Here is a 17,165-nt window from a genome sequence, read left to right on the forward strand (position 1 = left end):
TGCGATGTTCTGGCACCTGAAGCCAGACTTAATAAAAACAGTGCCTTACGCAAAAGGGTTTGGCAATCACATTTGAAGTTGTCTGTTTTAGAGTCTAACCTGAGACCATCGTTAAGAAACCATGACACTGACGACGGCCTTTGAATGGGCCGCAGGCGTGCACAAGCCCTTGGGATTGAGGTGAAATAAGACTCAGTTAGATTTATAACCAAACCCGAGAAGAAAATCTTTTTCGGAGCTGACTTAGTGGTTGTTATTGTGGCAACTGCCAAGCCTTGTTCGAATAAAGGCCTGAAGAATGTTATAGTCACGTTCATTGTCATTACTTTGACATTGATTTCCTGAGAAATGTAGGCAATTGTTTAACTGCTGAATCATACTGGCGAAGTGTAGATTCTCTTTTGTCTGACTCCAAGAACAGAATGTTCTGTGGATCAATGTCCCCTACCCTCCTACCTGCAAACTTCATGAAATCCATAAAGATAGGGTTTTGTGAAGACCTGAGGAATCGAACACAGTCACCGTTTGAACTTGTTGCGTCAGCCTCAAGCCCGGGAGAGGGTGAGGATGAAGACCTAGTTCTAGGAGAAGGAGAAACCAATTGTTCTTGGGCCAGTAAGGAGCTATGAGAGCCACCTGACCTTTGAAGGATTTCAACTTGTGCAACACCTTCAGGAGAGGGTTCACTGGAGGGAATAAATAAACCTCCCTCCACTGGTTCCAATCTATACTCAGGGCGTCCGTAGCGTATGCTAGAGGGTCCATACTTGGGCTACGTAACAAGGCAGCTTGTGGTTTGCCCCTGTAGCGAACATATCTACTTTCAGACCCGGTACTCTCCTACAAACCCTCTCGAAGGATTCCTGGTCCAGTGACCATTCTGGCTCCAGGGGGACTGACCGGGACAATGCGTCTGCTACTACATTGTGGACTCCTGCCAGATGGGTAGCCGATAGATGCCAGGTGTTCTTGTCAGTTAGAGAAAAAATTGCTATCACCCTGTGGTTCACATGACTTGACTTGGACCACCTCTGTTTATACCATGTATCACTACTGCACTGTCGAGAGCCAATCTGATATGAGTCTCCTCCGGAGGACGGAGCTTCTTTAAGGTCAGAAACACTGCCATAGCTTCCAGGATGTTGATGTGAAGCTTTTGGAACTGAGGTGACCAAGTTCCCTGAACCTTGTCGTGCTGTGAATAACCTCCCCAACCTGATAGTGATGCGACTGTATGCATCAGTAGGGACGGGGGAGGGAACTGCAACTGTAACTCTTTGGCTAGGTTTTCGGCTATTGCCCATGGACGTAGACGTTCCTTGGGAATCAGAGGTACCCGGCCGAACTTGTCGCCGACACTTGGCATTGGCCTTGAACGTCAAACTCGATTGATGTCCTTGAGCTTGGCTTTCAACAGAACGTCTGTGACTGACGCAAATTGGAGCGAGCCTAGGATCGTCTCCTGATTCCTTCTCGAAGCCTTTTTGCATTTTAAGAATTGGCTTGTTACCTTGGCATCCCCTTCCCTGATGGAATGGAAAGGTTGTGTGAATCCAAGCCCCAATGGAAACCTAGCCACTGGAACTTGGATTCTGGGGCCAATCGGGACTTGGTCCTGTTGATCTTGAACCCTATATATTCCAGGAAAGATATGACCCCGTCCATGGCTTTCATAAACTTGTCTTTGACCATCTCCCAGATTAGCCAGTCGTTTAGGTACGCCACTACCAATAAAACCTGAGACCTTAGCTCCTGCACCACTACCTCCGCCAGTTCCGTGAAAACCCTTGGGGCTATATTCAGCCCAAAGGGCATCACATCACCTTGAAGGAATAAGCTTCTTTTACTAGTTTGAAGCCCAGGAATGGATGGGAGTGCTGAGCCGTCGGGACATGATAATAGGCGTCTGTAAGATCTATAGAGGTGGTGACGCCCCCACGGGGAAGTAAGGCCCGTACCTGAGAGATGGTCAGCCTTTAGAACTTGTCGCAAGGAATGTACAAGTTTAAACGGGACAAGTCTAAGATCACCCTCCTTTGGTCGGTCCCTTTCTTGGGACACTGAATAGACGACTTTGACAAATTTTAAGTTCTTTGTCCTGGAGACTGCTCCCTTCTGGAGAAGGTCCCTGGGTAATCCATCAACCCTTGGGTTGGATGCTGATAGATAGATACTATGTTTTCCGCCCAGCTGCTGAACTCCCAACGATGTTAAAAGAGATACAGCCTGCCTCCTATTTGAGGAACTTCATTGAGATGATGAGGGTCGGTTCCTTTCCTGACCATACACCTCTAGCTTGCCCTTGGGCTCCGGTTCCTCCACTCTGACGAAAGGGGGAACCTGTTGGCTAGCCGACGGCGAAAGGGAGACAAATTGAGGCTGTTGCCGAGGCTGAGTCTTAGAAGATGAAGGTTGGGGAACTTGCTGAATTAGTACAGCTTATAGCACAGGGTGCTGTTGCGGAACTTGGAAAGGTTGGTACCTTCTTTGACTTTTCCTAGTCCTAAAACTGGAGGAAGAAGACTCTTAATATCCTTTTGAAAGGGATGCCCCAACGCAATCTGATGCTTGATTAAAATGTGATGCCTCATTCTGAACCTCGTTTACTGCCGAAGCTGGAAGAGATCTGCACCCCAGATTGAAGAAGCCAGAAGCTGTTGGGTTCGTGCCTGATCGTAGCCCCGGATAGAACATGCTTCTTGCCATTTCTCTTAGTAACCGCAAAGCCGTACGAGGCACATTGCATGCTTAAAAGTAACTACTCCGCAATGACCTTATAGCTGAGCCGGGTTCAATGAGCATACTCCAGAACCGCCGTCTCCGTCATCACTAGAGTTAAGAGACCTTGCAAGACGTGTCCTAGCATCAAATCCGGCTTGGATCAGTGCGTCTGACAGAGGCGCTCACTAAACAAGTTGATTGCACAGTTTGGCTTAAGCTTGCCTGCCGAGAATGTAGCCAGCAAACTTCCCACAAACTCTCTCTACCTTGGGGTAGCAATGATGTGGAATCTGTCTCGCTAAGCTGGGGCTCTTCCCGAGTCACTGCCTGAAGGGTAAATCCTGCTACCTTTGATGTAAAAGGTAAGGAGTTCCCGTCATGTTGTTACCTTAGTATTTGAGCAGATCCACTTCTAGGCTCCATATCTATACTTGATGAGCCTGATTGCTAGAAAGGATAACAGTCCCCTTGGAGACCTTGTCCTTTCTAATCGAAGCTGCCTCCATAAGCCTAACATAAGCTATAAATGGTGGCCATAACCTTTCGGGAAATAACTCGAAATCCTCGAGTCTATGTGTACCACAACCTTCTACAGTCAACATCCCGCTGACAAACGGAGCGAAGTTCACTACCCTCCAAAAATCACCAGGGTGGAACGGAGGGAACGTGGACCCGTCAGGCATGCTCTGACCTTGCACCAAATTACTAGGAGGTGCCGGAACTGCCGACTCCTGTCTGAGACCTGCAATCAGGGAGTCCTGTGCACGTAAACATTTAAAAACACCCTTTCAAACCTTGCTGCGACTGAACTGACTAAGCTAGCAAGACTACTGGCCTGATTTAAAATATTCGTGTTGAACAGGTCTTTGCCGACTAAAGGGGAACCTTCCAGCCCTCCCTACGGTACCTTATGAGGTATCCGACCTCTAGACGTTGCAGGGATGGGACTTGAGGGGCAATGGGAAGAGTTCTCTCCTTGAGGCCTTGGATCTCATCCTAGGTTTAATATGTGTATGAACCTCTGGCACCTGCCCAGGCCTGGCTTTTAAGCAAGGTTTTACCGAAGGTTTTCTCTTTAATCTAGGAATCACAGAGCAGGAATGCGACCTGGGAGGGGGCAAACCTCCTGTGAAACCCATGAAGGAATTTGGAGTAAGGGAGAGGAAGAATCAGAGTCACTCGAGGAAAGACCCCGGTGACCAACTAGGCTAGCCTCATTAACACTGTTACCTGTAACCATATCTAGTGTAATGGGCAAATCCTCACTAGTTCAAGTGAGACTTCTTCCAAACCAAGGTCTGGCAATTCTGCCTCTTGCTGTTCCATAACTGAATCTTGAATTTATTTGATAATTGGTGCTGCGACTTTTGGGTCAACGTATCCGGCAGCTTTCCCGGCTGGGGAGGCTGCCATATCTTGAGGTAGCATAAAAAGGCTTAGCTACCCCTACGTTCTGTCCAAAACCTCCAACCCAGACCTTGAGGGTGGAGAGTGCAGCATGCTTAACAGACTGCCTCTGTCTGTAATGCAAGGAATGTGTCAATTTCGAGTAAAATCTTTGAACATTATGCTTACATATGTTGATTAATTAATGTAATTTAATTTACAGAAATTTTAATTATTATTTATTTATATAGTAATTTATTTGATTATTATTTAGTTATTTATTTTATTTTAATTGTTTATTTAGTTATCTATTTATTTATTTATTATTATTATTATTATTATTGTTTTATTTATTTATTTATTTTTTTTTTATTTTATTTCATTTTTTTTTTTTTTTTTTTTTTTAACACTAACCCAAGTAGTGTAATATAATTCCATCACAATATGTATAGAACAAGCAGTGCGGTAACTTATCGAACAGGTAACCTGTTTGTACAAGTCGTAGCAGGCAAAGCCGTTTACGTGATGCCAGACTACGGAACCGTAAGCAATACTGCGCACGGGGCATGGTTCCGGCAAACATCATGGTTGCACAGATCCTGTAGATCGGCAACCAGACACTGAGTGGCCTGTAAGTGCAATAATATATGAGAACAATGTTCACAAAATTAATTTAGTTATTATGATAATAATGTCAATTAATTCGGAGTTCAAATTATGCCGAAGCAATGGCCGACTGAAATAATTTATATATAAAAAAATATATATGTATATATATATTCATATATTTTACGTCCCGGGGACTATAAATAATTAAAACCACCCGAGGCTGTATGACCCGGAGTGGGGGGTACAACGAATAACCCGGGACGGGTCCACAATGAACTCGCAACGTCGTGGCAAAAGAGGTCCAAAATAATGGCCGGAGCATCCGACCCTGATAATATAAAATTGATATATAATGTATATTATATAATTCATATATTTACGTCCCGGGACTATAATAATTAAAAACCACCCGGAGCTGTATGACCCGGAGGGTTGGGGTGTAACCCCCCACGAAGGGTACGGGACGCCACAATGAATCGCAAGTTCCGTGGGCCAAAAAGAAAGGGAAAATAATATAATATTAAAATAAAAAATATATTATGTATATAATAAATTCATTATATTTTACGTTCCTGACTAATAATTAAAATTAAAACCACGGAGTGTATGAACGGAGTGTACAACGAAGTTAAACCCGGGACGGCCCACCTTGAACTCGGCAAAAGTTCCGTGCAAAAAAAAAAGAAAATAAAAATAAAAGGGAGAAATAAAATAACAAATATAATATCTCCGCCTACGGAAGAGAAACTTCCGTAAACATAGCCCTCAACGACTACCGGAGAGGCCTGAATCTAAATCCGCCTTATGCGGAGAGGGAATGTTTTAGGCGGATGGATGTAAGCTCCGGAAGCTGAAAGAAGCAGAGCGCAACAAATCCACGGAAGCCGAGGCTGAAGACGCAAAGCAATCAACAACTCCGGAGGCGGTCGGCTGAGAAGCGACACCCACCAACCTAAGGTCCTGGAGGACCCTCTACACCCCCCCCCCCCTCTGCTGATGGGAACGGCTGTCAGCGACAACCGAGGCGAGAGGAGCACCCAACTACTGGGGGCCCCACGTGAGGGGGAGGGAAGGAGGGCTGATGGGGTGACGATCACGTGATCAGCGTATCCTCGCAAATAAAAGATTACGAGGAAAACGCAGGCATAGCCTATGTAGGCTAACCGACCTAACATCCAAAATATACATAGACAAAATAAAATCAATTACTTAAAGCTAAAAGAAAATCATGCTTTAACACGGGGGAAATGAAAATAAACTGTCGTAAAATATAAAACCGCAATGAAGGCCACTCGATAACAGTGGGCGCAAAAGGGAAAAACTACTTGCCTACTGACAAAACGATAAGAAACGGCAAGCTGACGAAAAGAAAAAAGGGAAAATTCTTGAATGAAATAGGACGGTGGATAAACGGCGAAGCACGAAACAAAGAAACGTGCTCGAAAGAAGACCCCGTGAAAAACGTGAAAATAATGAAAATAACAAAACATAAATGGAAATCGGATCGACTAAAAACTGCCACCCAAGAATAAATAAATAAATATATACATACATATATATATATATACATATATATATATACATATATACATACATACATGTACTGAAATATCACATGTTACAAGCAGAGAGGAAGACTACTCGAAGTCGGTACAATTCAAGCGTAAATCGGTACAATTCAAGGGTAAGCCGTAAAGGCGACTTGCCGCCCGCCCCCTATTAAAAGTGACGCCTAATAAAATCCTAAATAAAGGCAAAACGATAGGCAAATTCACTCCCTAAATATTGAAAAAGGGCGGAACCAGTACTTAACTTGGGTGAAGAGGTAGATGACGATCCGTAACCAGAATAAAAATAAAAGAACAAATAGTAATATTCGAACGTGCGAACACGGAATGGCTATCGAAAAGTATGTCGTCACAGCCGCCTTCAACGGGTAGCTAGGTGTGACCTATGGGTCGGCTCCCCGTATTTAGGGTCTTTTGATGAGGAAAAGGCTAATTGGAGGGGTTGCTGTGGTAGTGTTTAACACTCGCCCCAGTTTTATACCGACACCTTTTATATAGGTGAGCGAGTCAGAGGCTTCTGACATGTCCAATTTAGCAGTTCTCTGGTATTATAGCAATATTTTACTAGAAATAGTGCTAAAGCAGACATATTTCACGGGAGCGACACGGCTGAGCCCAGAAAAACACATTAAAGAATAAAGCTAAATTTGTTAAATAGAATAAAAATTTACAAAAAATAAATATAATTTTCCAGCTTAGAAAAAGTATAAGAATTTGATTACCAAGACACAGTTCCTGAGTTGCTTATAATAAATGTTAAACAGGTGGAATATTTCCGACATTAGAAAAATAGTCCTCAGCTGGTTGCATGAAAAAATGTGACAATACAGTGACTCATGACCAATGACATCAAGTTTCTCATGAAAAATACCTGACGGTACCCAAACAGATTATTATGTTGATTTTGAGTAATTTATCCAGTCCATAACAGCAGATTAATGAACACATATAACAAAAGTTTGAAGATTCAGGACCATAAACTGCTTGAATTGTTCAAAAAGTTACGATCATTGAACCATGCCTATGGAGGGTTTGAGTCAACTAATAAACTACTCACCTCTACAGTTAAAGATCCTGAAACTTCATCATCTTCGTACGGTCTGGACTGGAGGGGAATAATCTGTCTCTGGGAAGGAGTAGCCACTAGTTCTTCAATACCGACAATTCCCAATCCTAAGAAATTTCCATCTAGTTTGTCGTAGAGCTCGAAGAGTAATTCCAGTGTACCTTCACTGAGATCACTGTAAGAAATTTTAAGGTATCTATATGATTTTACTCTATAAAAAACATAAATTGACCTATTCTTAAAATAGAAATATGATTATAACAACAAACGACTAAGCACTTTATATTTCATCACATTGAAACTGTATTGAGCATACTGACTGCTATGTACATTCAAATCCACTCATAGAGGAACGCGTTTACCTTATACATACTCTGTTACAACGATTGGAAATTATAAGAACTACTCAAAGCTGATAACCATAGAGGTCAAACCACAAATAAATCAAAATACTCTATGGGTATAAACATCTTTGGAAAAGAAACTCATATAACATCGATAAAGAATGTTTCCAAGTAGTCACTGATGCTCACTGAAGAAGTAAACTTCAAAGTATTTTCCAGATAGTATCAATGGGCAAATAAACAACTGAACAGTCATATTTAAAGAAAATGGTTGATACTAATCACCTTATAGTAACATCCCAATAAAAGCATTATCTATTGAAAGAAACTCTTTGTGTTTTCCTATTAATAAAGATGAGAATTCATCTAAACGGATTCATTTATTGAAGATACCGGCAAAACTATTACTTGGTTCTAATGATTTTTAGTGAATGGGTAGAGCTAAATTTTATGCAGTATAAACTGAAAGGACAAGAACTCACAAGAGAAACTGCTCATCCCAAAAGGGGGAACTGGTATCTTTAACAACAGCTGTCGTAAACTTCTGTGCTGGTTCATCCATTTCCACAACTGCATAGGCCTCTGAAACACCTAAAGAAATAAAAGTTAAAACTAACATGCCAGAACATAGTGATAAAATCACTGTTTCTAATAAACATGCAAAACTAAGTTTAATTAATCACAGACATCTTAATGCAGGATTATAGGTTGAACGCGGACTCTGCCGATTAATGAACCACATCTTTTGGTTTTTAAAGAACTGGTTTAAAGGATGTTTTTACATGAGGGGTGAGAATATGAGGAGTGAAAATCAGAGTGAGATGGAGTTGAAGATGGAAGACTTGGTGTAATGAGACCTGGGATATGCTATATGAAGTGTAAGAAAGAAAGCAATACAACTGGGCACAGAAGAGATACAGCAAGAAATCCTTTTCATACAGTACTGCCTACAGTATGATATGACTCAATGCATGTGGTATACACCTATGGAGAGTACACTGAACAGACCACCCAAGTACATAAATTGTTTATACAGAGGCATAATCATAAGATGTGAGGCAGTAACAGTGGTAATAGTACTTCCCAATTTATATCCTTTACTACAAAAATTCTTCAAGGCAATTTATAGTATACAGCATGCATATCACTGTTCAAATACAGCTAATGCTATTCTGAACAGTTGCAGCCCACAACTATCTGAGTTCTCCAAAACTCATCATTCCAGCCATACTAGCATTACTAGTTTCTTCATGAGGTCTCTGATATTCCAGCTATAAATCTGACCTTAGTTTTAGTCTGCAGGTAATTCTCCTACATTTGACTGTGTATCTGGACGCACATACTCATTCCTTCAAGGGTCCCATAAAAATCAAACTGGATTATTAGGGGTTGTAGCCATTTTTACAATGCAATTCATGTTAATGGCTCAGTAACCACATACGTACTCGTATCCTAGGCTAGTTGCTTTGCGTCCCTAATGCTGTACAGTCTTACTGTTACTAAGATAATTTTGGGTAATAAATTACTAATTACAAATTTCCACACACGTATGTATATAACTGTGATCAGAATTTTACTCTACAGTATTTTGTTCAACAGGACAATTTTACTAACAAGGAGAAATGCTCATCTGTTAAGCTCCCTTATAACAATATGTACCTCACTGCAGCCTAGCTAATCCTGGCACAAGATTACTATATACAGTATTTTCAGTTTTTGAAGGGAGTTCAGCTTCAAGTCGGCCATAGCCAAAGCTGTGAATTCGCCTAATTGTTTCAAACTGATGTTGCTATAATTAGACTTACTACCTTTTACCTTCCTGTGAAAGAACTGCCTTCTTTTAGCATATGAACTTCCACATCTGAGTACGTATCTGCAAACAAGTGTCTGTACTTCATTCAGTCTCACTGAAGAAAACTAGTGTACAGTACTTACAAATCTATCTAGAGGCAGGATGTGTTAACTTCAGGACAAAACATTAGATTATCTGTGCCATAGTTTTCACAAGCAAACAGCAGCTTTTGTAAGATGGCAATGAATAATTTAATGAAGCCACCAATAAGTCATTTACAAAGTCATTTACAGTTCTCATAACTATACGTATATAAATCATCATGTGAGAACATTCAAGAAACCTAAGAGAGAAACCACTATGTATTAAATAACTTGACCTGCTACTCATTTACTAAGTCTTGGAAGGTGCATCAAAATGCAGGTGTAGGATACTCAGTATATACAACTAATTGAATGTAAGAGCATCATAGCAAATGACCAAATCAAACTCTGTATGCACTCTGAACTCACTCTTATCACAGCCTATACCAACAGCCTTCACAATCTTCACGAGAAGCCGTTTGCCGTTCAGTCCGGGTATTCCCATGGGTTGCCCCTGAGTTGATGAAGATACATTTGAGACCTGGAATAGGTAATATGTTAAGCTACTCGCAATGGCAAAAATTCTAAGAAAAGGATATAGTAGTTTACATGAAAATTAAACTGAAATTTAAATATATTGAATACCTTTCAATATCTGTGAGAATGTTCCTTATATTTATGAGTAGAAGGCACAACAAAATGAATAATTAAGACGTATCAGTGAAAACAATGATGAATCAATACAAATAGTGACTCACTTGTGCTGAACAATATAAAGACTCATATGAATGACGCCTAGGGTCTTATCATATTCATTATAATTCAAATTAAATACTTATTCATCTGAATGCATAAAAGTGACAAGATATCAAAATGAAAAGCCAGCATATCAGTATGACCATGCAAGACTTAATTGTCTCACAGCTCAGTTTTGATGAAACATTCCCATTCCATTAAAAATAGAAGCACTGACAGTATCTGCATATGACCATCAGATGCAACTGAGGTCTACAATGTATTCTTATAAATTACTTCTTTGCCATTTATGATTACAACTTAAAAAAAAAAAAAAAGAGACAGACAGTGACAGCAGAGAAAGGTTAATCTGTAATTTTAATTGTACAGAAAATAGGATGTTTATTGGGTCAGTATATGTACGTACTTTATAGTTTTAGGACTAATTCAGTGGGCATTACTCTAGAGTCTAGAACAAGACTTGACTAACTCTGCAAGATGCTTCAGATTAAATATATTAGTAGGCAGAATATAATACAAATACTGTACAGTGTTTTCTCTTATGATATTATTCTGAGTAGTCAAGAAATGGGCACCATCTTTTAAAAGAGCCTCAGATATCAGGAAAAATGAAAACCTTTACCTCTGATATTCCAAATTCAATTCATCGTGTTTAAGAAAAGTGTAAAATGTTGACCAATGTTAAATGAGCACCTCAAACTAGATACAAAAGCAATTCTTATTTAAAGAAATGTTTCCCCCTCAACCATTTATGATCAAAATATTAAAAAAAATTTGTGAAAAGCAAATAATAAACCTTCAGGACCTGTAACCTTCATGTCAAATTAGCTTGTTAGAAATGTGGAGTGATACTAAATGTGCCACAAGGAAATAAGAAAAACATCCAATATGAAAGACACAGGCTGAGAAAAGGAAAGCAGAGAAGAAAAATTACCATAGAAAAGGATAAAAGGAGCCCTCCAATCAGAAAAGGCAGCTTGTTACCATAAGAAAGAGTCTCCTTAAAACACCAGTACACTAGTTTTCCACAAGACGAATAATTGATCAACTTTGAGTAAACAAATAAATCAGTGACAACATGAATCTCATTAACTGTATATCCAGTATGAAGTAATACATTGGGTAATTTTTTTGACATACAAGAATAGATCTACAAATCTCGGTATATACAGTACATACATGGAACTTCATATAATTTACAGTGAACATGTACATACAGTATGTATATGCTGTATCTTGTAACCATGGAGTAGTACATGTTCCCAGCAATGAATACCAGATAGCATTATAATGCCACCATGCACAGTTAGCTCTACCAATAGTTTCTTTTTCAAAGGTTGCAGCTCTTTGATTTCAAACCACTCTGTTATGTGAAGTGGGACAACAAAATGACTGCGGAGAAGATGAGCTCCGCTTCTTTCTATTTCTCATGCTTATTAGTTGAGAGCTTACCATGCAGCTGGTGGAGAACAGTTCACAAACAGAAAAGCCATTAATGTACCTGTTGCCTAGTGGTAGCATTTAGTGTGTCAGTTGTGGGATCTTCAGTTTATAGATATTACTACTCTTTCAGGGTTCACAATGTTTCTGATCCAAATAACAAAATCTTGTTGATGACAGTGATTACAACATATAATTCAAACCAAAAAATTCCTTTAATACCAGTTATTATCATTAATTCAGTAATATAAAACATGGTTCACAAACAAGTATGTATTACACTATGGTTTATGAGAAATGATACCACTAGCAACAGGAAAAAATAAAAAACACGCCTTTCACTTTACAGATAAAATAAAAAAAACTTCCCGTATGCCACACAATGCCCAACATAGATGCCACATGGATAAGTGTTTGTGGGTTAGCATAGCATGACCATATTTCCCGGCACAGGTTCCACCAATTTGCAAAAATGCGTGGGTCTTACCACCATGGATGTGCCATGTACGGGATAGGAAGACTGGGGTCGGCTCCAACGAGGCAAGCCAGATGTGAGTGACGCGTCACTTGTCGATTCATCCCTGGTAATGTACTCATATGAGGAGCCAGGGGAACTACTGACTTGTTGATGTGTTAGTGCACGAGCTGTGTCAAGCTGAGTTAGTGCATCCACATGAACAAATTTGGTAGTTAGCAAAGAATCTCCTGAAAATTCCAAAACATTATTTGTTTCATTCCTACCATCACTTTTATGGGACTGCTTGTCAGATACATCATAACTAACTGGGGGACAAGGCTTCTCTTCAAGGGACAAATGTGATTTTGTTTCGTTCAAGCTCCTAACACCCACTTCTTCCGAATCAATTTCAGTTACACGACTAAGGGCAGACGACAAAATTGTATTTTCTTTTATTTCTTGACTCTCATCTATTAGTACTTGAGTTTGTGACTGTGACTGTGACTGTTCATTCGCACCAAAACCATTGTCTGAGTGAGCAGCCTTATTCACATGAAGTGTCTGAAAATACAGCATGGATAAATCTGTGAAACATGGTGCAGGTGCTGTTGCTTCTTTCTTGGAAGGTACACTTGCTTCTCCAGTTGGGGGTGTTTGTACCCCTGTAGCTGGAGGCATATGAGCTCCTGCATTTGAGAAGAAATGTGTTTCTATGATCGAAGGTCCCGAGGCATCAGAATAGGAGGGTAACTGTACTTCAGCCTCAGCAATCTTTTCAATATCTGTAGTCCTCCAGTTGCGATCCAGAGAACCATTCTGCTCATCTAAGAAAGTGTCCTGGTCCTCTTGAAAAGACCCTTTTAACTCTTCCTCTGAGTCTGTAGAGTTGCCTACTACAGCATCGCTAAGAATGCTTGACGATCTACTAAGAACATCTGATTCATTATCAGCAGGTCTTTGCCTTTCTCCACTCACGCCAAAAGTGGTCAGGTCTAAATTATGACGTCCAAAGAAAGTGTTTGGATGAACTGCAACATTTTCTGAACTAATCATCCCCATTAGAAATTTTGATTTTGTACTCTGAAAGCCAAATTTCTCATCCACTGCTTGTTCACTGGCTGACAGTGGTGACCTTCTTTCATAACTGCTATTGAGAAAGTATTCCTGTGGAAAATCTTGGGACCCACTGATTGAAAAGGAGTCGTCAACAACAGCCGAATCACAGTCGGCTTCTTTGACTGCTCTTATGAGGTCGTCAATCTTGTTGAAGTCAATAACCTCAGCCCTATCAGAACTAATGTTATCAAATGAGTCCTTTGATGACCGAGTTATATTTGAAGTATTCGACAGCATGTTAATATCAGAAGTCTCCTTTGTAAAGAGGTGTTCCTCAGAGGACTGAACCTTAATATTTGTGTTATTCAAGACAGAGGTATAGTCCTCAAACAGGGTATTTTCATTTTCGTCGTCAGTTTCAGCAAGGGTATCAGATAGTTCACTCAGTTTTGCCATACCATCATCTGGGCACTCATCAGAATACTCATCCTCGGCATCATCACACTCGCTAGTGTCGCTTTTCAAATACCCAGCGTAGTCTGAGTCGCTGATCACTTCCCTGATGGGGAATTCACACTCCTGCGCAGACATGTTTGTTATAACCAGTTCATGTACTGGATTTGGTACATTAGTATTATTTGGCAAATCAAAAGAAGGATTCCTAAAGACAAAGCCAGTGGGATCTAAGTTATTTTCTTGGCTATTTTCTCTGTCCAGAACATAATTTACCTCTTCGTCACTCGAAAGCTCATTTGTCTCATCACTGGAAGAACTTTTGTTCAAGTCTGTCAAACCAGAAGATTCCTCCCTCAACAATGTGTAGGTGTTACAATGACCAATTCCAGGTACATCATCTTCATTACAATCTATTATTTTCTTGTAAGGAAGTTCCTTGACGTCATAGTCTGATGAATCGGTTTCAGACTCATCTTCAGTGCTCCCGTCAGACTCACTCAGAGTTTCGTCCGAGTCCTCTTTGGAATCCTCTGAATAAAGAAGGTTCCTTTCATTTGTTTCGTACACTTCTGTGACTTCCCACGTGAGTATTTCGACATTTTCCTCAGGAAGAACAAGTTCTGATTCCTCAAGTTCCAGCTGCTTGAAAAGATTGTCTGTGAATTCATTCAGACAGATCCTCTTCTCAGTTCCTTCATTTCCCATCCCCTCAAAGGCACACGTGGAAGCAGTAAGTTCTCTGTTTAGGTCATTCTTGAGGAGTGCCTCCTCCTCATTATCCTCTGATGAATATCCATATGCTACAGCCCGTTTGGCACACTCACCTTCAAATTCACTTTCACTGTCATCAATAAATTTAATGTTGTCTGACAGACAGCAGTTCAGTGAAAGATTTTGTGTACTGTCTATGACATGGTAGTGTGTGTTGAGGGTTTTGCCTTTTTGGCATGTGCTTTCATGATTCAAGTCAGCATGCAAATTTGCAAAACTTTTCCCCACTACAAGCTCAGTTTCATTTTCCCTAAGATCTGTATCTAGCATAGCAGTATCCCTAGGAAAAATAAAATCTCCTGAGAGTCCATCACCCTTCCTACTACAGTCTCTATTACTATTTTCTGCAGAAGAAGAATGATAATAAGAAGTATGACTAGTCTCTCTGCTTCTGTCAGTTTCTATTGCATGGAAAGCAGAAGCACAGTGGGTGTCAAGCTCTAGAGATGTTGAAGCATAGGATTGGAGGAGGTTTACATGGCAATCGTCGGGTGAATTAGCGGCATCAGTGAAAGGACACACACTAGGATCATCATGAACTGACTGTTGGTTGTTATGTGGTGGGGATTGTGAGAGGGTTTGCATAGGGACTGTATCCTCCTGGTCACACTCAGAGAGGTCACAAGGCACACTTGGTTCAAAAGATGCAGTCTGAACACTAGCTCCAAGCTTATTGTTTTCAGAAACCTTAACTTCCACTCTACATGCTTCACTTACGAATGGTCCCTTCTGGAGGCCGGGAAGGGCTGGCAAAGGCCCAACACCTGAGGTACCAGTTAGAGACTTGTCAGTGAACTCCATCTCCTCTAAACGAAGTGGGTGGTCCAAGTCCTCCTCGTCTTCTTCCTCCAATTTCTTTGGAGGCTCTATCACAGGCGTAGCAAGAATACTGTCGCGTGCACTACCATTCACTCTTCTTAGGCAAGGCTCATCAGGTGCATCTTTAACTACACTTTCTACCTCGTCGTCAATGATTTCCTCTATAGTCAATTCATTTCTCGGCTCGTCAATGAGCTTTGATCTGTTGGATGCTATGAGAACAAAGTTTTTCGTCGGGGAAGGTGAAGGTGAAGGCTCTCTGATCTCTGCCAGAACTTCACCTGCATCTGTAATGTCACTGGACACAATTTCCTCAGCAGGAAGCTCTGAAGCAGGGACGTAATTTTGCTCCCAAGATTTCTGCCACTCACTAACGTCATCTGCATCAAGCTCTGTGTTTTCAAGAGAAGGGTATTTGTTCAGATTTCTAACTATCAGCTGTTCCTCACTAGTAGTTAACACACCTTGCTGAGACAAGGTATGGGAAAAGGGGAGCGACGTGAAGGACTCCCCGGCCTCCACGAGTTCTTCGTCACGGTGCAAACTAAGAGGTACAGACTTTGGTTTACCAACTTCAGGTGGGTGTGTTTGTAACTCACGTACCATTGCATCATAGCCGACAGGGATAATTTTGTCGGGCGCCTGTCTCGCTCGCCGGAACCTTGGGAAGGTACTGACGTTCTGGAAGTTCATTTCGAGAACCGAGTTTCGCACGGCCGACGTGACGACTTCCGTCACCACATCCACTATAGACTGCTCGTGCAATCCTGTCGCGTTGTTGCGGATGCCCTCTAATTCGATTCCAACCTGCGGATGAAAATCACGTTGTGTTAGAGGAACTTAAGGCTACTTGAGGTAGTAAAATATCTACACCGTACAGTAGCAAAAACATTTGTCAAATGAATTACAATTCCACCACCTAACAGTTAAGCATATGGAAATAAATGATCAATTACTCAATTATCACATTGGGAATCATAGCAGTGTCTTCAAAAGTGAAAAGGAGAAACAAGTCACAAAGGTGGGGATTTACAATCAAGAGAAGTGCATAAGCACATTAGAAAGGTATAAAAAATGCAAATATAAGTTGAAAAACACTTTTTGTCAATTTTGAAAATGTTACATGTAAATATACAGGGAAACGTTTCATAAAATCCTGTGAATATGGTGTGTTCACTTTCTTATCTCTACGATTCCCTAGAGAAACCTGTGTCAGATGTCATCAGATCACGAATTACCATTTTACATTACTAACACAAACGGAGAATAAAAATGTAATTATGATTCAGTACAAGGTATTAACTTTCTTGAAATATTAATTCACACAATACTGTGGTCCTGCAATTAACAAGAGCAAGATTATTGATAATTATTGCAAAGTGATTCAGGTAGTAATATATGAGGAGGCACATGCCATTCTAACACAGAATATTATTCGAAGATCTAAGATTCATCTTGCTTCTTCCTAATGAACACCATAAAATTCGTCGGAAGCTTGAATTTCAAGTCAGTGGCCCCTGTGGTGGGCTTGTTCTATATGAATAGGGTCCATCTTCTCTTCTGAATAATAATAATAATAAAACTTTAATACCTCCGGCCAGCCGTCAAACTTGACGACGGTCATCAGCTGTTCGGTGATGATGGCGATGTTGAGTCTCCCGCGGAGGGGGTTGACGACGCATGCGTACTCGCTCTCGGTCGTCTCCTCGCCCTGGGTTCGAGTCGTGATCAGGCGGATGTAGGCAATGGCGTCGCAGTCGCACGTTATCGTCTGCGGGAATAATAATCATGATAGTATATTGGCCATTGGTAATATTGTCATAATGTTATATATATATATA

General features: G+C 40.7%; 1 protein-coding gene across 1 annotated transcript in view; it reads right to left on the reverse strand.

Moving 5' to 3' along the window:
* Nucleotides 1–17,165, reverse strand: part of LOC135226386 (uncharacterized) — a 234,381-nt gene that overhangs the window by 55,497 nt on the left and 161,719 nt on the right. The window contains exons 3-7 of the mRNA XM_064265865.1: nucleotides 16,916–17,095; nucleotides 12,253–16,131; nucleotides 9,999–10,110; nucleotides 8,177–8,285; nucleotides 7,342–7,525 (exon numbers count right to left, since the gene is read on the reverse strand). Of these exons, the coding sequence (XP_064121935.1) occupies nucleotides 7,342–7,525; nucleotides 8,177–8,285; nucleotides 9,999–10,110; nucleotides 12,253–16,131; nucleotides 16,916–17,095 (4,464 nt within the window). The remainder of the gene's footprint in view (nucleotides 1–7,341; nucleotides 7,526–8,176; nucleotides 8,286–9,998; nucleotides 10,111–12,252; nucleotides 16,132–16,915; nucleotides 17,096–17,165) is intronic.

This window comes from Macrobrachium nipponense, chromosome 14, assembly GCF_015104395.2.
Source record: "Macrobrachium nipponense isolate FS-2020 chromosome 14, ASM1510439v2, whole genome shotgun sequence".
NCBI lineage: Eukaryota > Metazoa > Arthropoda > Malacostraca > Decapoda > Palaemonidae > Macrobrachium > Macrobrachium nipponense.